Source organism: Xenopus laevis, chromosome 4S (assembly GCF_017654675.1).
Source record: "Xenopus laevis strain J_2021 chromosome 4S, Xenopus_laevis_v10.1, whole genome shotgun sequence".
Lineage (NCBI taxonomy): Eukaryota > Metazoa > Chordata > Amphibia > Anura > Pipidae > Xenopus > Xenopus laevis.
Window position 1 is genome coordinate 131,984,270 of NC_054378.1, and position 25,450 is coordinate 132,009,719.

Here is a 25,450-nt window from a genome sequence, read left to right on the forward strand (position 1 = left end):
TTCCCTCAAGTCCTATAAACATGAACTGTCAGTTCTCCCTTTGATAAATATCTGCACAAGACTGAAATGACTGCCTATCCCCCAGACCTGATTGGTCCATGTAGAATTTACATATTCACTGAAGGACTGGGGCACCAAAGGCTTCTGGGATGTAGAAATTCCCACTTATACCCTTAATGGGACTGCACTAGGCAAATCCATAATGGAGACGGAGCTTGGAGTCCTTGTAGATAATAAACTTGTCTGTAGCAAGCAATGCCAGTCAGCAGCATCAAGGGCAAATAAGGTCTTGACTTGTATTAAATGGGGCAGTTAAGGGGGATATGATCACTATATATAAATATATAAGGGGATATGATCACTATATATAAATATATAAGGGGATATGATCACTTTATATAAATATATAAGGGGATATGATCACTATATATAAATATATAAGGGGGATATGATCACTATATATAAATATATAAGAGGGATATGATCATTATATATAAGTATATATGGGATTACACAATTATTTATTCACCAGTAGCTCCTCCCAGCTGACAAGAGGTCCCCCATTCTGATTAGAAGAAAAGAGGTTCCAGCTAAATATTGGGAAGGGGTTTGTTACAGTGAGAGCTGTGAAGATGTGGAATTGTCTCCCTGAATCAGTGGTACAGGCTGATACATTAGATAGGTACAAGGAAGGGTCGGATGCTTTATTCACCAGTAGCTCCTCCCAGCAGACAGGAGGGAGCCAATGAGATTAGAGGAGGGAAAGGGGTGTTACAGGGAGAGCTGGGAAGTGAATCAGTGGTACAGGCTGATACATTAGATAGGTACAAGGAAGGGTCGGATGCTTTATTCACCAGTAGCTCCTCCCAGCAGACAGGAGGGAGCCAATGAGATTAGAGGAGGGAAAGGGGTGTTACAGGGAGAGCTGGGAAGTGAATCAGTGGTACAGGCTGATACATTAGATAGGTACAAGGAAGGGTCGGATGCTTTATTCACCAGTAGCTCCTCCCAGCAGACAGGAGGGAGCCAATGAGATTAGAGGAGGGAAAGGGGTGTTACAGGGAGAGCTGGGAAGTGAATCAGTGGTACAGGCTGATACATTAGATAGGTACAAGGAAGGGTCGGATGCTTTATTCACCAGTAGCTCCTCCCAGCAGACAGGAGGGAGCCAATGAGATTAGAGGAGGGAAAGGGGTGTTACAGGGAGAGCTGGGAAGTGAATCAGTGGTACAGGCTGATACATTAGATAGGTACAAGGAAGGGTCGGATGCTTTATTCACCAGTAGCTCCTCCCAGCAGACAGGAGGGAGCCAATGAGATTAGAGGAGGGAAAGGGGTGTTACAGGGAGAGCTGGGAAGTGAATCAGTGGTACAGGCTGATACATTAGATAGGTACAAGGAAGGGTCGGATGCTTTATTCACCAGTAGCTCCTCCCAGCAGACAGGAGGGAGCCAATGAGATTAGAGGAGGGAAAGGGGTGTTACAGGGAGAGCTGGGAAGTGAATCAGTGGTACAGGCTGATACATTAGATAGGTACAAGGAAGGGTCGGATGCTTTATTCACCAGTAGCTCCTCCCAGCAGACAGGAGGGAGCCAATGAGATTAGAGGAGGGAAAGGGGTGTTACAGGGAGAGCTGGGAAGTGAATCAGTGGTACAGGCTGATACATTAGATAGGTACAAGGAAGGGTCGGATGCTTTATTCACCAGTAGCTCCTCCCAGCAGACAGGAGGGAGCCAATGAGATTAGAGGAGGGAAAGGGGTGTTACAGGGAGAGCTGGGAAGTGAATCAGTGGTACAGGCTGATACATTAGATAGGTACAAGGAAGGGTCGGATGCTTTATTCACCAGTAGCTCCTCCCAGCAGACAGGAGGGAGCCAATGAGATTAGAGGAGGGAAAGGGGTGTTACAGGGAGAGCTGGGAAGTGAATCAGGGGTACAGGCTGATACATTAGATAGGTACAAGGAAGGGTCGGATGCTTTATTCACCAGTAGCTCCTCCCAGCAGACAGGAGGGAGCCAATGAGATTAGAGGAGGGAAAGGGGTGTTACAGGGAGAGCTGGGAAGTGAATCAGTGGTACAGGCTGATACATTAGATAGGTACAAGGAAGGGTCGGATGCTTTATTCACCAGTAGCTCCTCCCAGCAGACAGGAGGGAGCCAATGAGATTAGAGGAGGGAAAGGGGTGTTACAGGGAGAGCTGGGAAGTGAATCAGGGGTACAGGCTGATACATTAGATAGGTACAAGGAAGGGTCGGATGCTTTATTCACCAGTAGCTCCTCCCAGCAGACAGGAAGGAGCCAATGAGATTAGAGGAGGGAAAGGGGTGTTACAGGGAGAGCTGGGAAGTGAATCAGGGGTACAGGCTGATACATTAGATAGGTACAAGGAAGGGTCGGATGCTTTATTCACCAGTAGCTCCTCCCAGCAGACAGGAGGGAGCCAATGAGATTAGAGGAGGGAAAGGGGTGTTACAGGGAGAGCTGGGAAGTGAATCAGGGGTACAGGCTGATACATTAGATAGGTACAAGGAAGGGTCGGATGCTTTATTCACCAGTAGCTCCTCCCAGCAGACAGGAGGGAGCCAATGAGATTAGAGGAGGGAAAGGGGTGATACAGGGAGAGCTGGGAAGTGAATCAGGGGTACAGGCTGATACATTAGATAGGTACAAGGAAGGGTCGGATGCTTTATTCACCAGTAGCTCCTCCCAGCAGACAGGAGGGAGCCAATGAGATTAGAGGAGGGAAAGGGGTGTTACAGGGAGAGCTGGGAAGTGAATCAGGGGTACAGGCTGATACATTAGATAGGTATAAGGAAGGGTCGGATGCTTTATTCACCAGTAGCTCCTCCCAGCAGACAGGAGGGAGCCAATGAGATTAGAGGAGGGAAAGGGGTGTTACAGGGAGAGCTGGGAAGTGAATCAGGGGTACAGGCTGATACATTAGATAGGTACAAGGAAGGGTCGGATGCTTTATTCACCAGTAGCTCCTCCCAGCAGACAGGAGGGAGCCAATGAGATTAGAGGAGGGAAAGGGGTGTTACAGGGAGAGCTGGGAAGTGAATCAGGGGTACAGGCTGATACATTAGATAGGTACAAGGAAGGGTCGGATGCTTTATTCACCAGTAGCTCCTCCCAGCAGACAGGAGGGAGCCAATGAGATTAGAGGAGGGAAAGGGGTGTTACAGGGAGAGCTGGGAAGTGAATCAGGGGTACAGGCTGATACATTAGATAGGTATAAGAAGGGGTTGGATGGTGTTTAGCAAGTGAGGGAATACAGGGATATGGGAGAGAGCTCATAGTACAAGTTGATCCAGGGACTGGTCCCATTGCCATTTTGGAGTCAGGAAGGAATTTTTCCTTTGAAGCAAATTGGAGAGGTTTCAGGAGGGATTTTCTGGATCATTAGCAGTTAGGCAGGTTGATATAAACGTAAAAGGTTAAACTTTTGAACCTCAGTTACTATGTTACATAGAAACATCCTTCGTCTGATCCTTCTGTGATTGGCTGAAATTAACGACCTTAGTGTTTATAGCTACAGTTGTGTAGGACAATATTATAATTAACAAGAACCAGCCCAGCTAACACTTACCCTTTTATATAAATGTCCTGGAAGAAATTCCCCAGCAAAACACATCAATGGAGGTTAAAGGGGAAATTCAACAACAAATTTGCTTTGAGTACATGGTAAACATAAGCATCTCTGCAATTGGTCTTTTCCCCCTGCATTTAATTAATTGGCTTCCTATTACATCCTTCTACACAAGAAAGTGGTTGCTAAGGTCAGTATCCCTGGCAACAATGTTATTGCTCATTCTGTATGTCAGTTGGACAAGTAACTTCCCATGTCACGGCTCATATGGGATATTTGCAGAGAGATTTATGCTAAATTATCTCCTTTCCACTTATCAAGGACAAATCCCATCACATCACAATGAAAGGTCGGTCCCCTAGATGAGAAATAGCAAGTGAGAGCCAGGAATAGTGTTACTGTATGTGCTGCGGAACAGATGGAGGCACCTGCTGGGCCCAATAGACTCCAAACCTGTGACCTGCCTGATCCACCCTGGCACAATAAAAAACTGTTTCTTGAAGGGTTAATGGGGTCATGTTATTATGGCACTCGCCTACGATATCAGGAAGATTTTATCTTTATGCAACGCAGTGTTTATTAAACGTATAGTTATCAACTTCCATAGCACTGACACATTCCCCAGCACTTTTATACAGAATATATATCATTTACATATGTCCTGGTACTCGTGTGACTGTCTCTACTTCCTTTGCACGGGGGAGTGTATTTCCTGAAATACTACTATAGTTTATATAAATAGGCTGCTGTGTAGTCATGGGGGCAGCCATTCAAGCACAGGATACACAGTAGATAACAGATAAGTACTACTATAGTTTATATAAACAAGCTGCTGTGTAGCCATGGGGCCGCCATTCAAGCACAGGATACACAGTAGATAACAGATAAGTACTACTATAGTTTATATAAACAAGCTGCTGCGTAGCCATGGGGGCAGCCATTCAAGCACAGGATACACAGTAGATAACAGATAAGTACTACTATAGTTTATATAAACAAGCTGCTGCGTAGCCATGGGGGCAGCCATTCAAGCACAGGATACACAGTAGATAACAGATAAGTACTACTATAGTTTATATAAACAAGCTGCTGTGTAGCCATGGGGCCGCCATTCAAGCACAGGATACACAGTAGATAACAGATAAGTACTACTATAGTTTATATAAACAAGCTGCTGTGTAGCCATGGGGCCGCCATTCAAGCACAGGATACACAGTAGATAACAGATAAGTACTACTATAGTTTATATAAACAAGCTGCTGCGTAGCCATGGGGGCAGCCATTCAAGCACAGGATACACAGTAGATAACAGATAAGTACTACTATAGTTTATATAAACAAGCTGCTGTGTAGCCATGGGGGCAGCCATTCAAGAACAGGATACACAGTAGATAACAGATAAGTACTACTATAGTTTATATAAACAAGCTGCTGTGTAGCCATGGGGGCAGCCATTCAAGCACAGGGTAGATAACAGATAAGTACTACTTTAGTTTATATAAACAAGCTGCTGTGTAGCCATTGGGGCAGCCATTCAAGCACAAGATACACAGTAGATAATGGATAAGTACTACTATAGTTTATATAAACAAGCTGCTGTGTAGCCATGGGGGCAGCCATTCAAGAACAGGATACACAGTAGATAACAGATAAGTACTACTATAGTTTATATAAACAAGCTGCTGTATAGCTTGCCCTACTGTATCTATATTATCCTTTTTTCTGCTTGTCACTGCTACTGCCACAAATTTTTGGATTCTTTAAAGAAATTGATGATTATGGTTTCGAATTAGTTTGGGTAGAATTGGTTTTGGGCAGGTATGACAGAGGGGGAAGGGTCAGGTTATTATAGAGGCTGGTTATTACTGGGGCAGATTTTGGGGGTAGGTATTGTTTAGGTTAAAGGCACTAGGACCTTGGGACAGAGTAGAGTTGGGGTAGATTTTTGGGGCAGGTATCAGTGAGGGGGGCAGTGATTGAGGGAGTGGCTGGGGAGATCACTGATAGGGAAGGGCACTGGGGTCGGAGGATTATTGGGGCAGATGTTGGGGCAGGTATCAGTGAGGGGGAGGAGGAGTCAGAGCTGAGGAATGTCAGTCCCTCCCATTAGGAGCGGATCAGCTGAGCCCGGGGGAGGAGCTAGAGGAGGAGCCTCTGGGCAGAGTCACAGCAGGAGCAGCGATTGGATCGTCGGGAAGAGTCTCTGCAGCATCAGCACCGGGAGTATTCGGGAGAATTCGGGAGAATTCGGGTGTCTCACCTGTTAGAGCCGCAAGTGATACCCGATCTCTCTGCCGGGGAATCAGCGGAAGCTCAGGGAAGAGCCGGGACATGAATTACCTGAAGCGGCGGCTGTCGGACAGCGGGTTCCTGGGGTCACTGCCCAGCGGTTATTTGTCTGACCTGGGGCGCCCCGAACCCCCACCCCAACCCGCCGGACACAGCGTCTCCCAACCCTCCGGCTTCTTCAGCTCCATCAGTAGCGCCGTGAGACAGAGCGCGGCCCAGGCAGGACTCGGCGACCCCGGCGCCTCCGGGAAGGTTCGGAACCTGCTGGTCATCGGGGAACCGCACACCGACTGGTACGTACTCCCCCCCCTGTGTATAGAATGGTACGTCCCAGTAGCGCACAGTCACCCAGTGGTACCGGCCCGGGAGGGGCTTCCAGTCTGTGCAGAGGTTTATTGGCAGCTAATGGGTTAATAGAGATTGTTCTCTCGGCAGCAACAATAAATCCGTGGGACATAGAGATCTCCATACAGAGCAGCCAATCACTGGTACTGAGGGCCCAGGCCAAAGGAGCTTGCAATCTAAAACAATTAAATGGATCCCACAGGAGGGGGTGGGGAGCAGCCAGTGCTGCAGATGATTTCAGCTCAACATCACATTCATGTACAAAATAAATGGGAATTAGATGCTTGGAGCCTGCGAACAGAAGGTACTGGGAGTTGCAGGTCAATGACAGTGAGGAATGAGCTGTAGATTCCTGACATAGGAGAGCAAGGGATGATGGGAGTTGTAGGTCAGTCAGGAGGGTTAATAGACTTTCTGCTTTGGGTGTAGGAGAGAAGAGGAGGAGGAGGAGGGTGGGAACAACCTGCTGATCTCACATTTAAAGGAGCTTTCCCAGAACCCTCCACCTGATTATTATACTTAAGGGAGCCCCTGCTGCCTCCCTGCTGAGAGATATAGTTCAACTACACCTACTGGACCCAACATTTAGAGCAAATTCCTTAGCACTTCCCACCCTAACTGCACTGATTCCAAAAATCACTGACAGTGCAGCACTGCAGTAAAGCAGCTACATCTACTGTAATGGCTGGGAGTTGTGCTCCCACCTCATCTATAAAGGGAATCCCCCCAAAAACACCACAACTGTGTCACTGTGTGTCCTTTCCTGCTCTCTGGCTCTGACTCTTCATACAATGTAACAGTTTCCTCCAGTTCTCATATTAAATATACACTGTATATTGTGACATTTCTATTCTATATGTTCTGTATATTGTGACATTTCTATTCTATGTGTACTGTATATTGTGAGTGGCTCCCTAAGCTCAGTAAGTGACAGCAGCACAGAGCATGTGAATCAGCAGAAAAGAAGATGGGGAGCTACTGGGGCATCTTTGGAGACACAGATTGTTACTGCTAAAGGGCTGTGGTTGCCTTGGGCTGGTACAGAAGCAAAAAACATCATTTCTACCTACTTCTTCAGTTAGGCTTTAGTTCTCCTTTAAGCTGTATATTTGCCCTCAGTGTCATTGAGTTCATCATCCCCTTTCACCCCATAATCCTGATTTACAGTAAATATTCCCCCCCATGTAACTCAGCACCACGGACAGAGACGCTCTCACTGCACAACCCCAACTGCTGCTCCTGCTGTTTGTGGTGCTGAACTACAGCCTCTCCCCAATTCTCACCTGTCAGTACTGACCCAACCCCCTCTCCCCAACTCTCACCTGTCAGTACTGACCCAACCCCCTCTCCCCATACTCTCACCTGGCTACTAAACTAGAGGCCTACCCTGTTCTCTCCTTGGTGGTGCTGATCCAGTAATCTCAGTATTATTGAGAGGCAGTCACACACACACTCACACAAATACACTTAAACACACTCACATACTCACACACACACACACACACACACACAGACACACACACTCACACACTCACACACAGACACACATATAAATAAACAGACACAAAGACAAACACCTGAGTGTGAGTCACATTAATGAATATTTCATGGGCACAGAATGTATATTTGGGTTGTTCTGTTGTTCCTATGGGGGGGGGTGCTAGGCTGTGTCAGATATTGGTATGTGGGGGGGGGATATATTTGGCAGAATTATTGAGGCTATTTAGGGTGAGGGGGGCAGGGGCAGATCAATAGGGACAGAGTCAGGATTCCCCACATGGGGGAATTGGAAGTGGAATGTTCCTCCTCCCAGCGCTCTCATTCCACGGCTGACTGATGATGAGGAGGAGGAGGAGGAGGAGGGGTGGGGGTAAGTGACTATTCTGGGTCTGTAATTGGACACGGAGCAGATATTTGGATTCAGTCCGGTTCTTTGAATCTTGACACTGACAGGCCGGTACCACCTTTATGTGAGGCGGGGGGGGGGTGTCACTGGCACCTGATACAGTGTAATTGGGGCGTGTCCATTGTCACACAGTGGGGGGGGGCTAAAAGGAGCAAATGAGGGAGAGGGGAGATAGGACAAGTATTAGTGTCACTATATCATGAGCATCTCCAACACTGACACAATATAGGGGCCCCAATGGTCATGTTCTGCCCTACAATTGGTTCTTCTTTACTGCCAGATGCATCATGGGACGCAATTAACCCATTAGAGTCTGTTCCCTGTGGCACAACATTCACCATCTGACCCCTACTCCCTGTATGATCCCAACTCCCTGCACCTACACTGACTGACTCCCAACTGCCCATGCAAAGCAGCTGCGCCCTCCTGATTGGCTCATGCACTGTGACTAATCAGCCGCTTTCACTCGTGTGTGGGAGGTGCCATGTGGCTTAATCTCTGGCAAACAGACTCAATACACTGAATCGGTGGCTCTGTCCTTTATCCGTGTGGCTTCTCCTACTTAAACCCCCCAAACTGTTCTGTCTGTGTCAGACATTGGAATGAACTCACTGATTATAAACAAGTGGCTTGTTGGGCATGTGATTGGGGCTAATAGGGCAGTTCCTGGGCAAGTCACTCACTTTCCTCCATGTTCCACCTTCCCTGCCAATGTTCATTGGGATAAGTGGAGCTAAATAAGGGGGTGGAGCTGGGTCAGGGGGTGGAGCCTCAGGAGATGATGCAGTGATTAGATTTCAGGAATATTCTCACTAATAAAATCTCCCAGTAAATGGATCAGAGTAAATGTATCACTGTCACTGCTGTGTGTGACCCAATGTCTGTCTGTCTCTTTCTCTTCTCTGCACTGCTGCTTCTGACTCCTGATACAACTTCCCAATATCCATTCATTCCTCATTCTCACTGGGTTTATAGTTCTGTGTAACTGTCATTGTGTCTGTCCCTTTCTCTGCACTGCTGCTTCTGACTCCTGATACAACTTCCCAATATCCATTCATTCCTCATTCTCACTGGGTTTATAGTTCTGTGTAACTGTCATTGTGTCTGTCCCTTTCTCTTCTCTGCACTGCTGCTTCTGACTCCTGATACAACTTCCCAATATCCATTCATTCCTCATTCTCACTGGGTTTATAGTTCTGTGTAACTGTCATTGTGTCTGTCCCTTTCTCTTCTCTGCACTGCTGCCTCTGACTCCTGATACAACTTCCCAATATCCATTCATTCCTCATTCTCACTGGGTTTATAGTTCTGTGTAACTGTCATTGTGTCTGTCCCTTTCTCTGCACTGCTGCTTCTGACTCCTGATACAACTTCCCAATATCCATTCATTCCTCATTCTCACTGGGTTTATAGTTCTGTGTAACTGTCATTGTGTCTGTCCATTTCTCTTCTCTGCACTGCTGCTTCTGACTCCTGATACAACTTCCCAATATCCATTCATTCCTCATTCTCACTGGGTTTATAGTTCTGTGTAACTGTCATTGTGTCTGTCCCTTTCTCTGCACTGCTGCCTCTGACTCCTGATACAACTTCCCAATATCCATTCATTCCTCATTCTCACTGGGTTTATAGTTCTGTGTAACTGTCATTGTGTCTGTCCCTTTCTCTGCACTGCTGCCTCTGACTCCTGATACAACTTCCCAATATCCATTCATTCCTCATTCTCACTGGGTTTATAGTTCTGTGTAACTGTCATTGTGTCTGTCCCTTTCTCTGCACTGCTGCTTCTGACTCCTGATACAACTTCCCAATATCCATTCATTCCTCATTCTCACTGGGTTTATAGTTCTGTGTAACTGTCATTGTGTCTGTCCCTTTCTCATCTCTGCACTGCTGCTTCTGACTCCTGATACAACTTCCCAATATCCATCCATTCCTCATTCTCACTGGGTTTATAGTTCTGTGTAACTGTCATTGTGTCTGTCCCTTTCTCTGCACTGCTGCTTCTGACTCCTGATACAACTTCCCAATATCCATTCATTCCTCATTCTCACTGGGTTTATAGTTCTGTGTAACTGTCATTGTGTCTGTCCATTTCTCTTCTCTGCACTGCTGCTTCTGACTCCTGATACAACTTCCCAATATCCATCCATTCCTCATTCTCACTGGGTTTATAGTTCTGTGTAACTGTCATTGTGTCTGTCCCTTTCTCTGCACTGCTGCTTCTGACTCCTGATACAACTTCCCAATATCCATTCATTCCTCATTCTCACTGGGTTTATAGTTCTGTGTAACTGTCATTGTGTCTGTCCCTTTCTCTTCTCTGCACTGCTGCTTCTGACTCCTGATACAACTTCCCAATATCCATTCATTCCTCATTCTCACTGGGTTTATAGTTCTGTGTAACTGTCATTGTCTGTCCCTTTCTCTGCACTGCTGCTTCTGACTCCTGATACAACTTCCCAATATCCATTCATTCCTCATTCTCACTGGCTTTATAGTTCTGTGTAACTGTCATTGTGTCTGTCCCTTTCTCTGCACTGCTGCCTCTGACTCCTGATACAACTTCCCAATATCCATTCATTCCTCATTCTCACTGGGTTTATAGTTCTGTGTAACTGTCATTGTGTCTGTCCCTTTCTCTGCACTGCTGCTTCTGACTCCTGATACAACTTCCCAATATCCATTCATTCCTCATTCTCACTGGGTTTATAGTTCTGTGTAACTGTCATTGTGTCTGTCCCTTTCTCTGCACTGCTGCTTCTGACTCCTGATACAACTTCCCAATATCCATTCATTCCTCATTCTCACTGGGTTTATAGTTCTGTGTAACTGTCATTGTGTCTGTCCCTTTCTCTTCTCTGCACTGCTGCTTCTGACTCCTGATACAACTTCCCAATATCCATTCATTCCTCATTCTCACTGGGTTTATAGTTCTGTGTAACTGTCATTGTGTCTGTCCCTTTCTCTTCTCTGCACTGCTGCTTCTGACTCCTGATACAACTTCCCAATATCCATTCATTCCTCATTCTCACTGGGTTTATAGTTCTGTGTAACTGTCATTGTGTCTGTCCCTTTCTCTTCTCTGCACTGCTGCTTCTGACTCCTGATACAACTTCCCAATATCCATTCATTCCTCATTCTCACTGGGTTTATAGTTCTGTGTAACTGTCATTGTGTCTGTCCCTTTCTCTTCTCTGCACTGCTGCTTCTGACTCCTGATACAACTTCCCAATATCCATTCATTCCTCATTCTCACTGGGTTTATAGTTCTGTGTAACTGTCATTGTGTCTGTCCCTTTCTCTTCTCTGCACTGCTGCTTCTGACTCCTGATACAACTTCCCAATATCCATTCATTCCTCATTCTCACTGGGTTTATAGTTCTGTGTAACTGTCATTGTGTCTGTCCCTTTCTCTTCTCTGCACTGCTGCTTCTGACTCCTGATACAACTTCCCAATATCCATTCATTCCTCATTCTCACTGGGATTATAGTTCTGTGTAACTGTCATTGTGTCTGTCCCTTTCTCTTCTCTGCACTGCTGCTTCTGACTCCTGATACAACTTCCCAATATCCATTCATTCCTCATTCTCACTGGGTTTATAGTTCTGTGTAACTGTCATTGTGTCTGTCCCTTTCTCTTCTCTGCACTGCTGCTTCTGACTCCTGATACAACTTCCCAATATCCATTCATTCCTCATTCTCACTGGGTTTATAGTTCTGTGTAACTGTCATTGTGTCTGTCCCTTTCTCTGCACTGCTGCTTCTGACTCCTGATACAACTTCCCAATATCCATTCATTCCTCATTCTCACTGGGTTTATAGTTCTGTGTAACTGTCATTGTGTCTGTCCCTTTCTCTTCTCTGCACTGCTGCCTCTGACTCCTGATACAACTTCCCAATATCCATTCATTCCTCATTCTCACTGGGTTTATAGTTCTGTGTAACTGTCATTGTGTCTGTCCCTTTCTCTGCACTGCTGCTTCTGACTCCTGATACAACTTCCCAATATCCATTCATTCCTCATTCTCACTGGGTTTATAGTTCTGTGTAACTGTCATTGTGTCTGTCCATTTCTCTTCTCTGCACTGCTGCTTCTGACTCCTGATACAACTTCCCAATATCCATTCATTCCTCATTCTCACTGGGTTTATAGTTCTGTGTAACTGTCATTGTGTCTGTCCCTTTCTCTGCACTGCTGCCTCTGACTCCTGATACAACTTCCCAATATCCATTCATTCCTCATTCTCACTGGGTTTATAGTTCTGTGTAACTGTCATTGTGTCTGTCCCTTTCTCTTCTCTGCACTGCTGCTTCTGACTCCTGATACAACTTCCCAATATCCATTCATTCCTCATTCTCACTGGGTTTATAGTTCTGTGTAACTGTCATTGTCTGTCCCTTTCTCTGCACTGCTGCTTCTGACTCCTGATACAACTTCCCAATATCCATTCATTCCTCATTCTCACTGGCTTTATAGTTCTGTGTAACTGTCATTGTGTCTGTCCCTTTCTCTGCACTGCTGCCTCTGACTCCTGATACAACTTCCCAATATCCATTCATTCCTCATTCTCACTGGGTTTATAGTTCTGTGTAACTGTCATTGTGTCTGTCCCTTTCTCTTCTCTGCACTGCTGCTTCTGACTCCTGATACAACTTCCCAATATCCATTCATTCCTCATTCTCACTGGGTTTATAGTTCTGTGTAACTGTCATTGTGTCTGTCCCTTTCTCTGCACTGCTGCTTCTGACTCCTGATACAACTTCCCAATATCCATTCATTCCTCATTCTCACTGGGTTTATAGTTCTGTGTAACTGTCATTGTGTCTGTCCCTTTCTCTTCTCTGCACTGCTGCTTCTGACTCCTGATACAACTTCCCAATATCCATTCATTCCTCATTCTCACTGGGTTTATAGTTCTGTGTAACTGTCATTGTGTCTGTCCCTTTCTCTGCACTGCTGCCTCTGACTCCTGATACAACTTCCCAATATCCATTCATTCCTCATTCTCACTGGGTTTATAGTTCTGTGTAACTGTCATTGTGTCTGTCCCTTTCTCTTCTCTGCACTGCTGCCTCTGACTCCTGATACAACTTCCCAATATCCATTCATTCCTCATTCTCACTGGGTTTATAGTTCTGTGTAACTGTCATTGTGTCTGTCCCTTTCTCTTCTCTGCACTGCTGCTTCTGACTCCTGATACAACTTCCCAATATCCATTCATTCCTCATTCTCACTGGGTTTATAGTTCTGTGTAACTGTCATTGTGTCTGTCCCTTTCTCTGCACTGCTGCCTCTGACTCCTGATACAACTTCCCAATATCCATTCATTCCTCATTCTCACTGGGTTTATAGTTCTGTGTAACTGTCATTGTGTCTGTCCCTTTCTCTGCACTGCTGCCTCTGACTCCTGATACAACTTCCCAATAGCCATTCATTCCTCATTCTCACTGGGTTTATAGTTCTGTGTAACTGTCATTGTCTGTCCCTTTCTCTTCTCTGCACTGCTGCTTCTGACTCCTGATACAACTTCCCAATATCCATTCATTCCTCATTCTCACTGGGTTTATAGTTCTGTGTAACTGTCATTGTGTCTGTCCCTTTCTCTGCACTGCTGCCTCTGACTCCTGATACAACTTCCCAATAGCCATTCATTCCTCATTCTCACTGGGTTTATAGTTCTGTGTAACTGTCATTGTCTGTCCCTTTCTCTTCTCTGCACTGCTGCTTCTGACTCCTGATACAACTTCCCAATATCCATTCATTCCTCATTCTCACTGGGTTTATAGTTCTGTGTAACTGTCATTGTGTCTGTCCCTTTCTCTGCACTGCTGCTTCTGACTCCTGATACAACTTCCCAATATCCATTCATTCCTCATTCTCACTGGGTTTATAGTTCTGTGTAACTGTCATTGTGTCTGTCCCTTTCTCTGCACTGCTGCTTCTGACTCCTGATACAACTTCCCAATATCCATTCATTCCTCATTCTCACTGGGTTTATAGTTCTGTGTAACTGTCATTGTGTCTGTCCCTTTCTCTTCTCTGCACTGCTGCCTCTGACTCCTGATACAACTTCCCAATATCCATTCATTCCTCATTCTCACTGGGTTTATAGTTCTGTGTAACTGTCATTGTGTCTGTCCCTTTCTCTGCACTGCTGCCTCTGACTCCTGATACAACTTCCCAATATCCATTCATTCCTCATTCTCACTGGGTTTATAGTTCTGTGTAACTGTCATTGTGTCTGTCCCTTTCTCTTCTCTGCACTGCTGCCTCTGACTCCTGATACAACTTCCCAATATCCATTCATTCCTCATTCTCACTGGGTTTATAGTTCTGTGTAACTGTCATTGTGTCTGTCCCTTTCTCTTCTCTGCACTGCTGCCTCTGACTCCTGATACAACTTCCCAATATCCATTCATTCCTCATTCTCACTGGGTTTATAGTTCTGTGTAACTGTCATTGTGTCTGTCCCTTTCTCTGCACTGCTGCCTCTGACTCCTGATACAACTTCCCAATATCCATTCATTCCTCATTCTCACTGGGTTTATAGTTCTGTGTAACTGTCATTGTGTCTGTCCCTTTCTCTTCTCTGCACTGCTGCCTCTGACTCCTGATACAACTTCCCAATATCCATTCATTCCTCATTCTCACTGGGTTTATAGTTCTGTGTAACTGTCATTGTGTCTGTCCCTTTCTCTGCACTGCTGCTTCTGACTCCTGATACAACTTCCCAATATCCATTCATTCCTCATTCTCACTGGGTTTATAGTTCTGTGTAACTGTCATTGTGTATGTCCCTTTCTCTGCACTGCTGCTTCTGACTCCTGATACAACTTCCCAATATCCATTCATTCCTCATTCTCACTGGGTTTATAGTTCTGTGTAACTGTCATTGTGTCTGTCCCTTTCTCTTCTCTGCACTGCTGCTTCTGACTCCTGATACAACTTCCCAATATCCATTCATTCCTCATTCTCACTGGGTTTATAGTTCTGTGTAACTGTCATTGTGTCTGTCCCTTTCTCTTCTCTGCACTGCTGCTTCTGACTCCTGATACAACTTCCCAATATCCATTCATTCCTCATTCTCACTGGGTTTATAGTTCTGTGTAACTGTCATTGTGTCTGACCCTTTCTCTTCTGTGCACTGCTGCCTCTGACTCCTGATACAACTTCCCAATATCCATTCATTCCTCATTTTCACTGGGTTTATAGTTCTGTGTAACTGTCATTGTGTCTGTCCCTTTCTCTGCACTGCTGCTTCTGACTCCTGATACAACTTCCCAATATCCATTCATTCCTCATTCTCACTGGGTTTATAGTTCTGTGTAACTGTCATTGTGTCTGTCCCTTTCTCTGCACTGCTGCCTCTGACTCCTGATACAACTTCCCAATATCCATTCATTCCTCATTCTCACTGGGTTTATAGTTCTGTGTAACTGTCATTGTGTCTGTCCCTTTCTCTGCACTGCTGCTTCTGACTCCTGATACAACTTCCCAATATCCATTCATTCCTCATTCTCACTGGGTTTATAGTTCTGTGTAACTGTCATTGTGTCTGTCCCTTTCTCTGCACTGCTGCTTCTGACTCCTGATACAACTTCCCAATATCCATTCATTCCTCATTCTCACTGGGTTTATAGTTCTGTGTAACTGTCATTGTGTCTGTCCCTTTCTCTTCTCTGCACTGCTGCTTCTGACTCCTGATACAACTTCCCAATATCCATTCATTCCTCATTCTCACTGGGTTTATAGTTCTGTGTAACTGTCATTGTCTGTCCCTTTCTCTTCTCTGCACTGCTGCCTCTGACTCCTGATACAACTTCCCAATATCCATTCATTCCTCATTCTCACTGGGTTTATAGTTCTGTGTAACTGTCATTGTGTCTGTCCCTTTCTCTGCACTGCTGCTTCTGACTCCTGATACAACTTCCCAATATCCATTCATTCCTCATTCTCACTGGCTTTATAGTTCTGTGTAACTGTCATTGTCTGTCCCTTTCTCTGCACTGCTGCTTCTGACTCCTGATACAACTTCCCAATATCCATTCATTCCTCATTCTCACTGGGTTTATAGTTCTGTGTAACTGTCATTGTGTCTGTCCCTTTCTCTGCACTGCTGCTTCTGACTCCTGATACAACTTCCCAATATCCATTCATTCCTCATTCTCACTGGGTTTATAGTTCTGTGTAACTGTCATTGTGTCTGTCCCTTTCTCTGCACTGCTGCCTCTGACTCCTGATACAACTTCCCAATATCCATTCATTCCTCATTCTCACTGGGTTTATAGTTCTGTGTAACTGTCATTGTGTCTGTCCCTTTCTCTGCACTGCTGCCTCTGACTCCTGATACAACTTCCCAATATCCATTCATTCCTCATTCTCACTGGGTTTATAGTTCTGTGTAACTGTCATTGTGTCTGTCCCTTTCTCTGCACTGCTGCTTCTGACTCCTGATACAACTTCCCAATATCCATTCATTCCTCATTCTCACTGGGTTTATAGTTCTGTGTAACTGTCATTGTGTCTGTCCCTTTCTCTGCACTGCTGCCTCTGACTCCTGATACAACTTCCCAATATCCATTCATTCCTCATTCTCACTGGGTTTATAGTTCTGTGTAACTGTCATTGTGTCTGTCCCTTTCTCTGCACTGCTGCCTCTGACTCCTGATACAACTTCCCAATATCCATTCATTCCTCATTCTCACTGGGTTTATAGTTCTGTGTAACTGTCATTGTGTCTGTCCCTTTCTCTGCACTGCTGCCTCTGACTCCTGATACAACTTCCCAATATCCATTCATTCCTCATTCTCACTGGGTTTATAGTTCTGTGTAACTGTCATTGTGTCTGTCCCTTTCTCTTCTCTGCACTGCTGCTTCTGACTCCTGATACAACTTCCCAATATCCATTCATTCCTCATTCTCACTGGGTTTATAGTTCTGTGTAACTGTCATTGTGTCTGTCCCTTTCTCTGCACTGCTGCCTCTGACTCCTGATACAACTTCCCAATATCCATTCATTCCTCATTCTCACTGGGTTTATAGTTCTGTGTAACTGTCATTGTGTCTGTCCCTTTCTCTGCACTGCTGCCTCTGACTCCTGATACAACTTCCCAATATCCATTCATTCCTCATTCTCACTGGGTTTATAGTTCTGTGTAACTGTCATTGTGTCTGTCCCTTTCTCTGCACTGCTGCCTCTGACTCCTGATACAACTTCCCAATATCCATTCATTCCTCATTCTCACTGGGTTTATAGTTCTGTGTAACTGTCATTGTGTCTGTCCCTTTCTCTTCTCTGCACTGCTGCTTCTGACTCCTGATACAACTTCCCAATATCCATTCATTCCTCATTCTCACTGGGTTTATAGTTCTGTGTAACTGTCATTGTGTCTGTCCCTTTCTCTGCACTGCTGCCTCTGACTCCTGATACAACTTCCCAATATCCATTCATTCCTCATTCTCACTGGGTTTATAGTTCTGTGTAACTGTCATTGTGTCTGTCCCTTTCTCTGCACTGCTGCCTCTGACTCCTGATACAACTTCCCAATATCCATTCATTCCTCATTCTCACTGGGTTTATAGTTCTGTGTAACTGTCATTGTGTCTGTCCCTTTCTCTTCTCTGCACTGCTGCTTCTGACTCCTGATACAACTTCCCAATATCCATTCATTCCTCATTCTCACTGGGTTTATAGATCTGTGTTGTGTCCCTGCATTCATCTGTCACTGCTGCGGACATTACAGCCAGAAATACATTGAAAGTCAATGAACCTGACTCTATCTTGCCCTACTGTCTCTGCTGTCTCCATTTTTCCCTATTGTCTCCATCTTCTCTACTATATCTGTCTTGTTCTGGTCTTACTGTCTCCATCTTGCCCTACTGTCTCCATCTTGTCCTCCTGTCTCCATCTTACCCTTCTGTTTCATTCTTGTCCTACTGTCTCCATCTTGTCCTACTGTCTCCATCTTGTCCTACTGTCTCCATATTGTTCTACTGTCTCCATCTTGTCCTACTGTCTCCATCTTGTCCTACTGTCTCTATCTTGCCCTACTGTCTCCACCTTGCCCTACTGTCTCCATCTTGTCCTTCTGTCTCCATCTTGTCCTACTGTCTCCATCTTGTCCTACTGTCTCCATCTTGCCCTACTGTCTCCACCTTGTCCTACTGTCTCCATCTTGTCCTACTGTCTCCATCTTGCCCTACTGTCTCCATCTTGTCCTTCTGTCTCCATCTTGTCCTACTGTCTCCATCTTGTCCTACTGTCTCCATATTGTTCTACTGTCTCCATCTTGTCCTACTGTCTCCATCTTGCCCTACTGTCTCCATCTTGTCCTACTGTCTCCATCTTGTCCTACTGTCTCCATCTTGCCCTACTGTCTCCACCTTGTCCTACTGTCTCCATCTTGTCCTACTGTCTCCATCTTGCCCTACTGTCTCCATCTTGTCCTTCTGTCTCCATCTTGTCCTACTGTCTCCATCTTGCCCTACTGTCTCCATCTTGTCCTACTGTCTCCATCTTGTCCTACTGTCTCCATCTTGCCCTACTGTCTCCTTCTTGCCTTACCATCTCCATCCATCCAAGGTCAAGATGGAGGCAGTAGGACGCATTGGAGACAGTTGATGAAGAGGTTATTAGGGAGTTAAGGTTAGTTCAGTTTAGTAGATGGCGCTCGCCATTTTGACCGCCAGGAGATTCCTGCAGGAACATGAAACTTGGGTAGTTGGGCTCATTAGCACTTCATACACCAGACACTGAGCCCCCGCCAGCAGATTAGTACAGAATAAAATAGAAACCTCAGAAACACAGGAACCCTGTGGGGAAGGGGGGGGGGTGCAGGGAGTTATTCACATTCCTACCCTTCTCTGAGTTACAGGATAAAGAAAATCTGAATTTTTTAATTTTATGAGAAAAAGTGTAGACTGAAATGAGAAGGAATCATTAAATGACAAAGGCCTCTCTGGGTTAGAGAATTCTCCTGCTAATTAAGCTCGGGGCAGAGTGCCAGCCATTCAGTTGGCAGCATCAGCAGCTCCTAATTTCACCCAGTATGGCAGCGCCAACACATAATAGAGCAGGAGTAAAGCAGTGGGTTCCTTGTCTTTCACTGATTCACATTCTAATTCCCCATTATGTTGCTGATTAAAGGTTCAGTGTAATAAATACCAGGCTCTGTGCTGTATATCAGGGTGTAATACATAATGTTCTCAACTGGGCTATTAGAGTTTGTGAGCCAAACTTGCCTCAAGTGGCTGCCAGATATTTGATTCTCTGATGTATCATCTCCTTCACTCGTGCTGACTGGGGGGTTAGAATACCATCTCCTGTACTATGTGCTGTTGGGGTGCAGATATAGACATATATATAGATATAAAAAAGCAGAGAATGTCTCACCCATGTGCCGTCTCTTCTGTACAAAACGGCAGCTGTGAGATATCGATTCCTGGTGGGACAGACTGGCAGAAACAATGGCAAATGCTTCGTAAGCAACAAACTCATTCTCTCATTGTTGGTGCCAATCCTTTGACATCGGCATAGAATCACCAGGGCTTGTCATTATTATTATTATTGGTGCCCATTTGTATAGAGTATAGAAGAGTAAAGACTATTTGCCATTAACAAGATGACAGATCTCCTATTGCTGAATATAAGGGGGGTCTCATGTACCTTATCCAGTGCCAGGTGAGTGGTGGTACTACAGGTATTACGGGTATTACAGGTACTACAGGTACCACAGGTATTACAGGTATTACAGGTAAGGCCCCATTTAGAATATGCCGTACAGTTTTGGTCTCCATCACTCAAACAGGACATTATTGTATTAGAGAGGGGACAGAGAAGGGCAACTAAGCTGGTAAAGGGAAAATCTTAGCTATGAGGAAAGACTGGCCAAATTGGGGATGTTCACGCTGGAGAAGAGGCGCTTAAGGGGAGATATGATAACTATGTATAAATTAGATGAAAAGAGGTTCTGCCTAAATATTAGGAAGGGGTTTGTTACAGCGAGAGCTGTGAAGACTTGGAATTGTCTCCCTGAATCAGTGGAACAGGCTGATACATTAGATGGGAACAAGGAAGGGTCGGATGCTTTATTCACCAGTAGCTCCTCCCAGCAGACAGGAGGGAGCCAATGAGATTAGAGGAGGGAAAGGGGTGTTACAGGGAGAGCTGGGAAGTGAATCAGGGGTACAGGCTGATACATTAGATAGGTACAAGGAAGGGTTGGATGCTTTATTCACCAGTAGCTCCTCCCAGCAGACAGGAGGGAGCCAATGAGATTAGAGGAGGGAAAGGGGTGTTACAGGGAGAGCTGGGAAGTGAATCAGTGGTACAGGCTGATACATTAGATAGGTACAAGGAAGGGTCGGATGCTTTATTCACCAGTAGCTCCTCCCAGCAGACAGGAGGGAGCCAATGAGATTAGAGGAGGGAAAGGGGTGTTACAGGGAGAGCTGGGAAGTGAATCAGTGGTACAGGCTGATACATTAGATAGGTACAAGGAAGGGTCGGATGCTTTATTCACCAGTAGCTCCTCCCAGCAGACAGGAGGGAGCCAATGAGATTAGAGGAGGGAAAGGGGTGTTACAGGGAGAGCTGGGAAGTGAATCAGTGGTACAGGCTGATACATTAGATAGGTATAAGGAAGGGTCGGATGTTTTATTCACCAGTAGCTCCTCCCAGCAGACAGGAGAGAGCCAATGAGATTAGAGGAGGGAAAGGGGTGTTACAGAGAGAGCTGGGAAGTGAATCAGGGGTACAGGCTGATACATTAGATAGGTACAAGGAAGGGTCGGATGCTTTATTCACCAGTAGCTCCTCCCAGCAGACAGGAGAGAGCCAATGAGATTAGAGGAGGGAAAGGGGTGTTACAGGGAGAGCTGGGAAGTGAATCAGGGGTACAGACTGATACATTAGATAGGTACAAGGAAGGGTCGGATGCTTTATTCACCAGTAGCTCCTCCCAGCAGACAGGAGGGAGCCAATGAGATTAGAGGAGGGAAAGGGGTGTTACAGGGAGAGCTGGGAAGTGAATCAGGGGTACAGACTGATACATTAGATAGGTACAAGGAAGGGTCGGATGCTTTATTCACCAGTAGCTCCTCCCAGCAGACAGGAGGGAGCCAATGAGATTAGAGGAGGGAAAGGGGTGTTACAGGGAGAGCTGGGAAGTGAATCAGGGGTACAGGCTGATACATTAGATAGGTACAAGGAAGGGTCGGATGCTTTATTCACCAGTAGCTCCTCCCAGCAGACAGGAGGGAGCCAATGAGATTAGAGGAGGGAAAGGGGTGTTACAGGGAGAGCTGGGAAGTGAATCAGGGTACAGGCTGATACATTAGATAGGTACAAGGAAGGGTCGGATGCTTTATTCACCAGTAGCTCCTCCCAGCAGACAGGAGGGAGCCAATGAGATTAGAGGAGGGAAAGGGGTGTTACAGGGAGAGCTGGGAAGTGAATCAGGGGTACAGGCTGATACATTAGATAGGTACAAGGAAGGGTCGGATGCTTTATTCACCAGTAGCTCCTCCCAGCAGACAGGAGGGAGCCAATGAGATTAGAGGAGGGAAAGGGGTGTTACAGGGAGAGCTGGGAAGTGAATCAGGGGTACAGGCTGATACATTAGATAGGTACAAGGAAGGGTCGGATGCTTTATTCACCAGTAGCTCCTCCCAGCAGACAGGAGGGAGCCAATGAGATTAGAGGAGGGAAAGGGGTGTTACAGGGAGAGCTGGGAAGTGAATCAGGGGTACAGGCTGATACATTAGATAGGTACAAGGAAGGGTTCGGATGCTTTATTCACCAGTAGCTCCTCCCAGCAGACAGGAGGGAGCCAATGAGATTAGAGGAGGGAAAGGGGTGTTACAGGGAGAGCTGGGAAGTGAATCAGGGTACAGGCTGATACATTAGATAGGTACAAGGAAGGGTCGGATGCTTTATTCACCAGTAGCTCCTCCCAGCAGACAGGAGGGAGCCAATGAGATTAGAGGAGGGAAAGGGGTGTTACAGGGAGAGCTGGGAAGTGAATCAGTGGTACAGGCTGATACATTAGATAGGTATATGGTGTTTAGCAAGTGAGGGAATACAGGGATATGGGAGAGAGCTCATAGTACAAGTACAAGTCCGATTGCCTTTTTGGAGTCAGGAAGGAATTTTTCCCCCTCTAAGGCAAATTGGAGAGACTTCAGATGGGTTTTTTTGCCTTCCTCTGGATCAACTGGCAGTTAGGCAGATTAAAAAAAAAAAAGGTTGAACTTGATGGACGTGTGTCTTTTTTCAACCTTACTTACTATGTTACTATGTTACAGGTATTACAGGTGTTACAGGTATTACAGGTATTACAGGAGGCACCACAGACGGCAGGGGTCTCATTCTGATCATGGGTTCTGAATCCCTGGGCTCTGATAGGCAGACAAAAGCGCATGCAGTTGTTGTGACTGTGAGAATATCATGTAGATTCATTGGCTTTAATTGCCTTTATTAATGTTGCTTCGTTAGAGAAATGAATGTGAATAGAAATTGGAATCAGCACCCCCCCCGCCACCGGGGTGGCAGTCAGTACCTTGGTGTCATCTCTTTGCTTCGGCTCATGGATAATTACGCACTTGTTCATTAGTTAACTCTTGTGGAATTAGCTAATTGGATCAATTAGTCAGTGTTGTGTGTTTGGAGCAGTTAATGAAATGAAACCTGTTTGTCGTGCCTGACGCTGACACTTGCCGGTGAATCCGGAGTCTCCCGGGAAGCAGAATGTGACAGTTGCAGAGCATTGTGCCCAGAGCATGGAGCTGCTGTACATCAGGTCTGTGCGGGGAGATGCGGGGAGTTGAAGGCCACGTTCCTGTTCCACATTGGGGGTCCAGTTGTCTCAGTAATTCCCGGGCATTACATGTACTAACCTGTGGTACCTTAGCGGCACCACAGACCCACTTAGTTCTGTCCATTAGAGAACATTTGGCTCCTCATTCCTCCTCTGCGGTTCCTCTGGTCCTGACCAATCACCCCTGGAGCCTTATCTCCCCCATTCTCTGCATTTTCTGCCCACAGCCCCTGCGCCCCCTTTGTCTCATTCCACACTTTCCTATCCCTTTATAACTGGGAACTTCATTTCAGTTCCCCCATCAGCTCTTTATGTGCAGCACAAACCAGAGGGGGGCGCTGTTCTGTTGCAGCTCTATGAGAAACTCTGCTCAGTGGCTGGTGACAAGCGGTACTGCAACTGATCATCTATAAACCAGTTCATTTGTCCTCCTATATAAATGCCTTTAATGCAAGATTACAGGACCCCTTTAAAAAAGTATAGGAGTTGGAGGCGAGTTGGTGCCAGGCTATTTATTAATAATCATTATTTCCCCAAGTGCCCCTATTACTATTTTGGGGATTTGCATGTGATTCCTCATTTAATGATTTATGTGCAAATGTGATGGATGTTTTTTGCACTGCTGCTTCTGACTACATGCACCATTTATGTGTCACAAGGCAAGACTTCATTTCCCACAATGCTCTGTGATTAAACCTGATATGGTGCCGGTGGGAGAGACAACTCCAGCCTGTTCTGATGCAAGTACAGTATGGCAGCTCCCTCCAACATGTATAAATAGCAATATACAGGAATGTACAGACAATAAGTGCCTTACTCTATAGAAGCCATTAATAATAAATACACCCCCCGAGGTGAGTCTATCGATCCCCCAGCACTTACTGTAGATAAAATACATTTTCCGTGTCGCTCACAGAGAAAAATGTGCCCAGAACATTCCTTCTCTGTATATTTGTATTTATACATATGGGAGGAGGGAGGTGCCATATTGATTCCCTTAGACAGTACAGTATGAGGGTATAGCTTATTGTGTGCCCAGAACATTCCTTCTCTGTATATTTGTATTTATACATATGGGAGGAGGTGCCATATTGATTCCCTTAGACAGTACAGTATGAGGGTATAGCTTATTGTGTGCCCAGAACATTCCTTCTCTGTATATTTGTATTTATACATATGGGAGGAGGGAGGTGCCATATTGATTCCCTTAGACTGTACAGTATGAGGGTATAGCTTATTGTGTGCCCAGAGCGTTCCTTCTATGTATATTTGTATTTATACATATGGGAGGAGGAGGTGCCATATTGATTCCCTTAGACAGTACAGTATGAGGGTATAGCTTATTGTGTGCCCAGAACATTCCTTCTCTGTATATTTGTATTTATACATATGGGAGGAGGAGGTGCCATATTGATTCCCTTAGACAGTACAGTATGAGGGTATAGCTTATTGTGTGCCCAGAACATTCCTTCTCTGTATATTTGTATTTATACATATGGGAGGAGGAGGTGCCATATTGATTCCCTTAGACAGTACAGTATGAGGGTATAGCTTATTGTGTGCCCAGAACATTCCTTCTCTGTATATTTGTATTTATACATATGGGAGGAGGAGGTGCCATATTGATTCACTTAGACAGTACAGTATGAGGGTATAGCTTATTGTGTGCCCAGAACATTCCTTCTCTGTATATTTGTATTTATACATATGGGAGGAGGAGGTGCCATATTGATTCCCTTAGACAGTACAGTATGAGGGTATAGCTTATTGTGTGCCCAGAACATTCCTTCTCTGTATATTTGTATTTATACATATGGGAGGAGGAGGTGCCATGTGTATTAGACAGTAGAGTAGCTTATTAAACACACACATAACTTTAATACACTTTACTAACCTGAAGAATAAAATAAAGGCAATATAAACTGTATTTGGTTTTATAATAATTTATAGGTTTTCTTACCCTTTGCTCCCAGTATGTAATCCTTGGGGAAAAGACTGGAGAAGAGGTCAAACTGCCATTGATTTTATTGTAATTAAAGTGGACTCTGGGCAGTTCCATAGACTGTTACTGAGTTTCATGAGAACCAATAAATGCAGCATCTGCTCAGGGAAGCAGTAATTAGCCAAAAGCCAATCAATATGGCAGCTCACTGTTATTAGAGGGAGTCGGGTGATGATGATACACAATATTCTTGTCCACATTCTGCACATTTATTACCTGTTTGGTACAAAACCAGCAAGTTATTTCCTTCTGTAGTGGCAAACCAGGAATATTCCATCCATTGTACCTGCCGTCTTGTATTTCTTTTATACTAATTCCTGTATTCTGGGCCCCAGATTGGAACATATAGGTGGGAGTCATAGCAATATAATGAGGCAAGATGGAGACAGTAGGGATAGAGAATGTAGACAAGTATGATGGAGACAAGGTGGAGGGCAAGTTGGAGACAGCAGGACAATATGGAGACAGTAGGACAAGATGGAGACAGTAGGAC

The 25,450-nt window shown here is 45.3% G+C and overlaps 1 protein-coding gene across 2 annotated transcripts in view; it reads left to right on the forward strand.

The window, feature by feature from the left end:
• Positions 1 to 5,730: 5,730 nt before the first annotated feature.
• syn2.S (synapsin II S homeolog) overlaps positions 5,731 to 25,450 on the forward strand; it is an 85,204-nt gene continuing 65,484 nt past the window's right edge. The window contains exon 1 of one of the 2 annotated variants that reach the window (XM_041591437.1): positions 5,731 to 6,177. In XM_041591437.1, coding sequence (XP_041447371.1) covers positions 5,927 to 6,177 — 251 coding nt within the window. In that variant the 5' untranslated portion in view covers positions 5,731 to 5,926. 2 annotated transcript variants of the gene reach the window in all.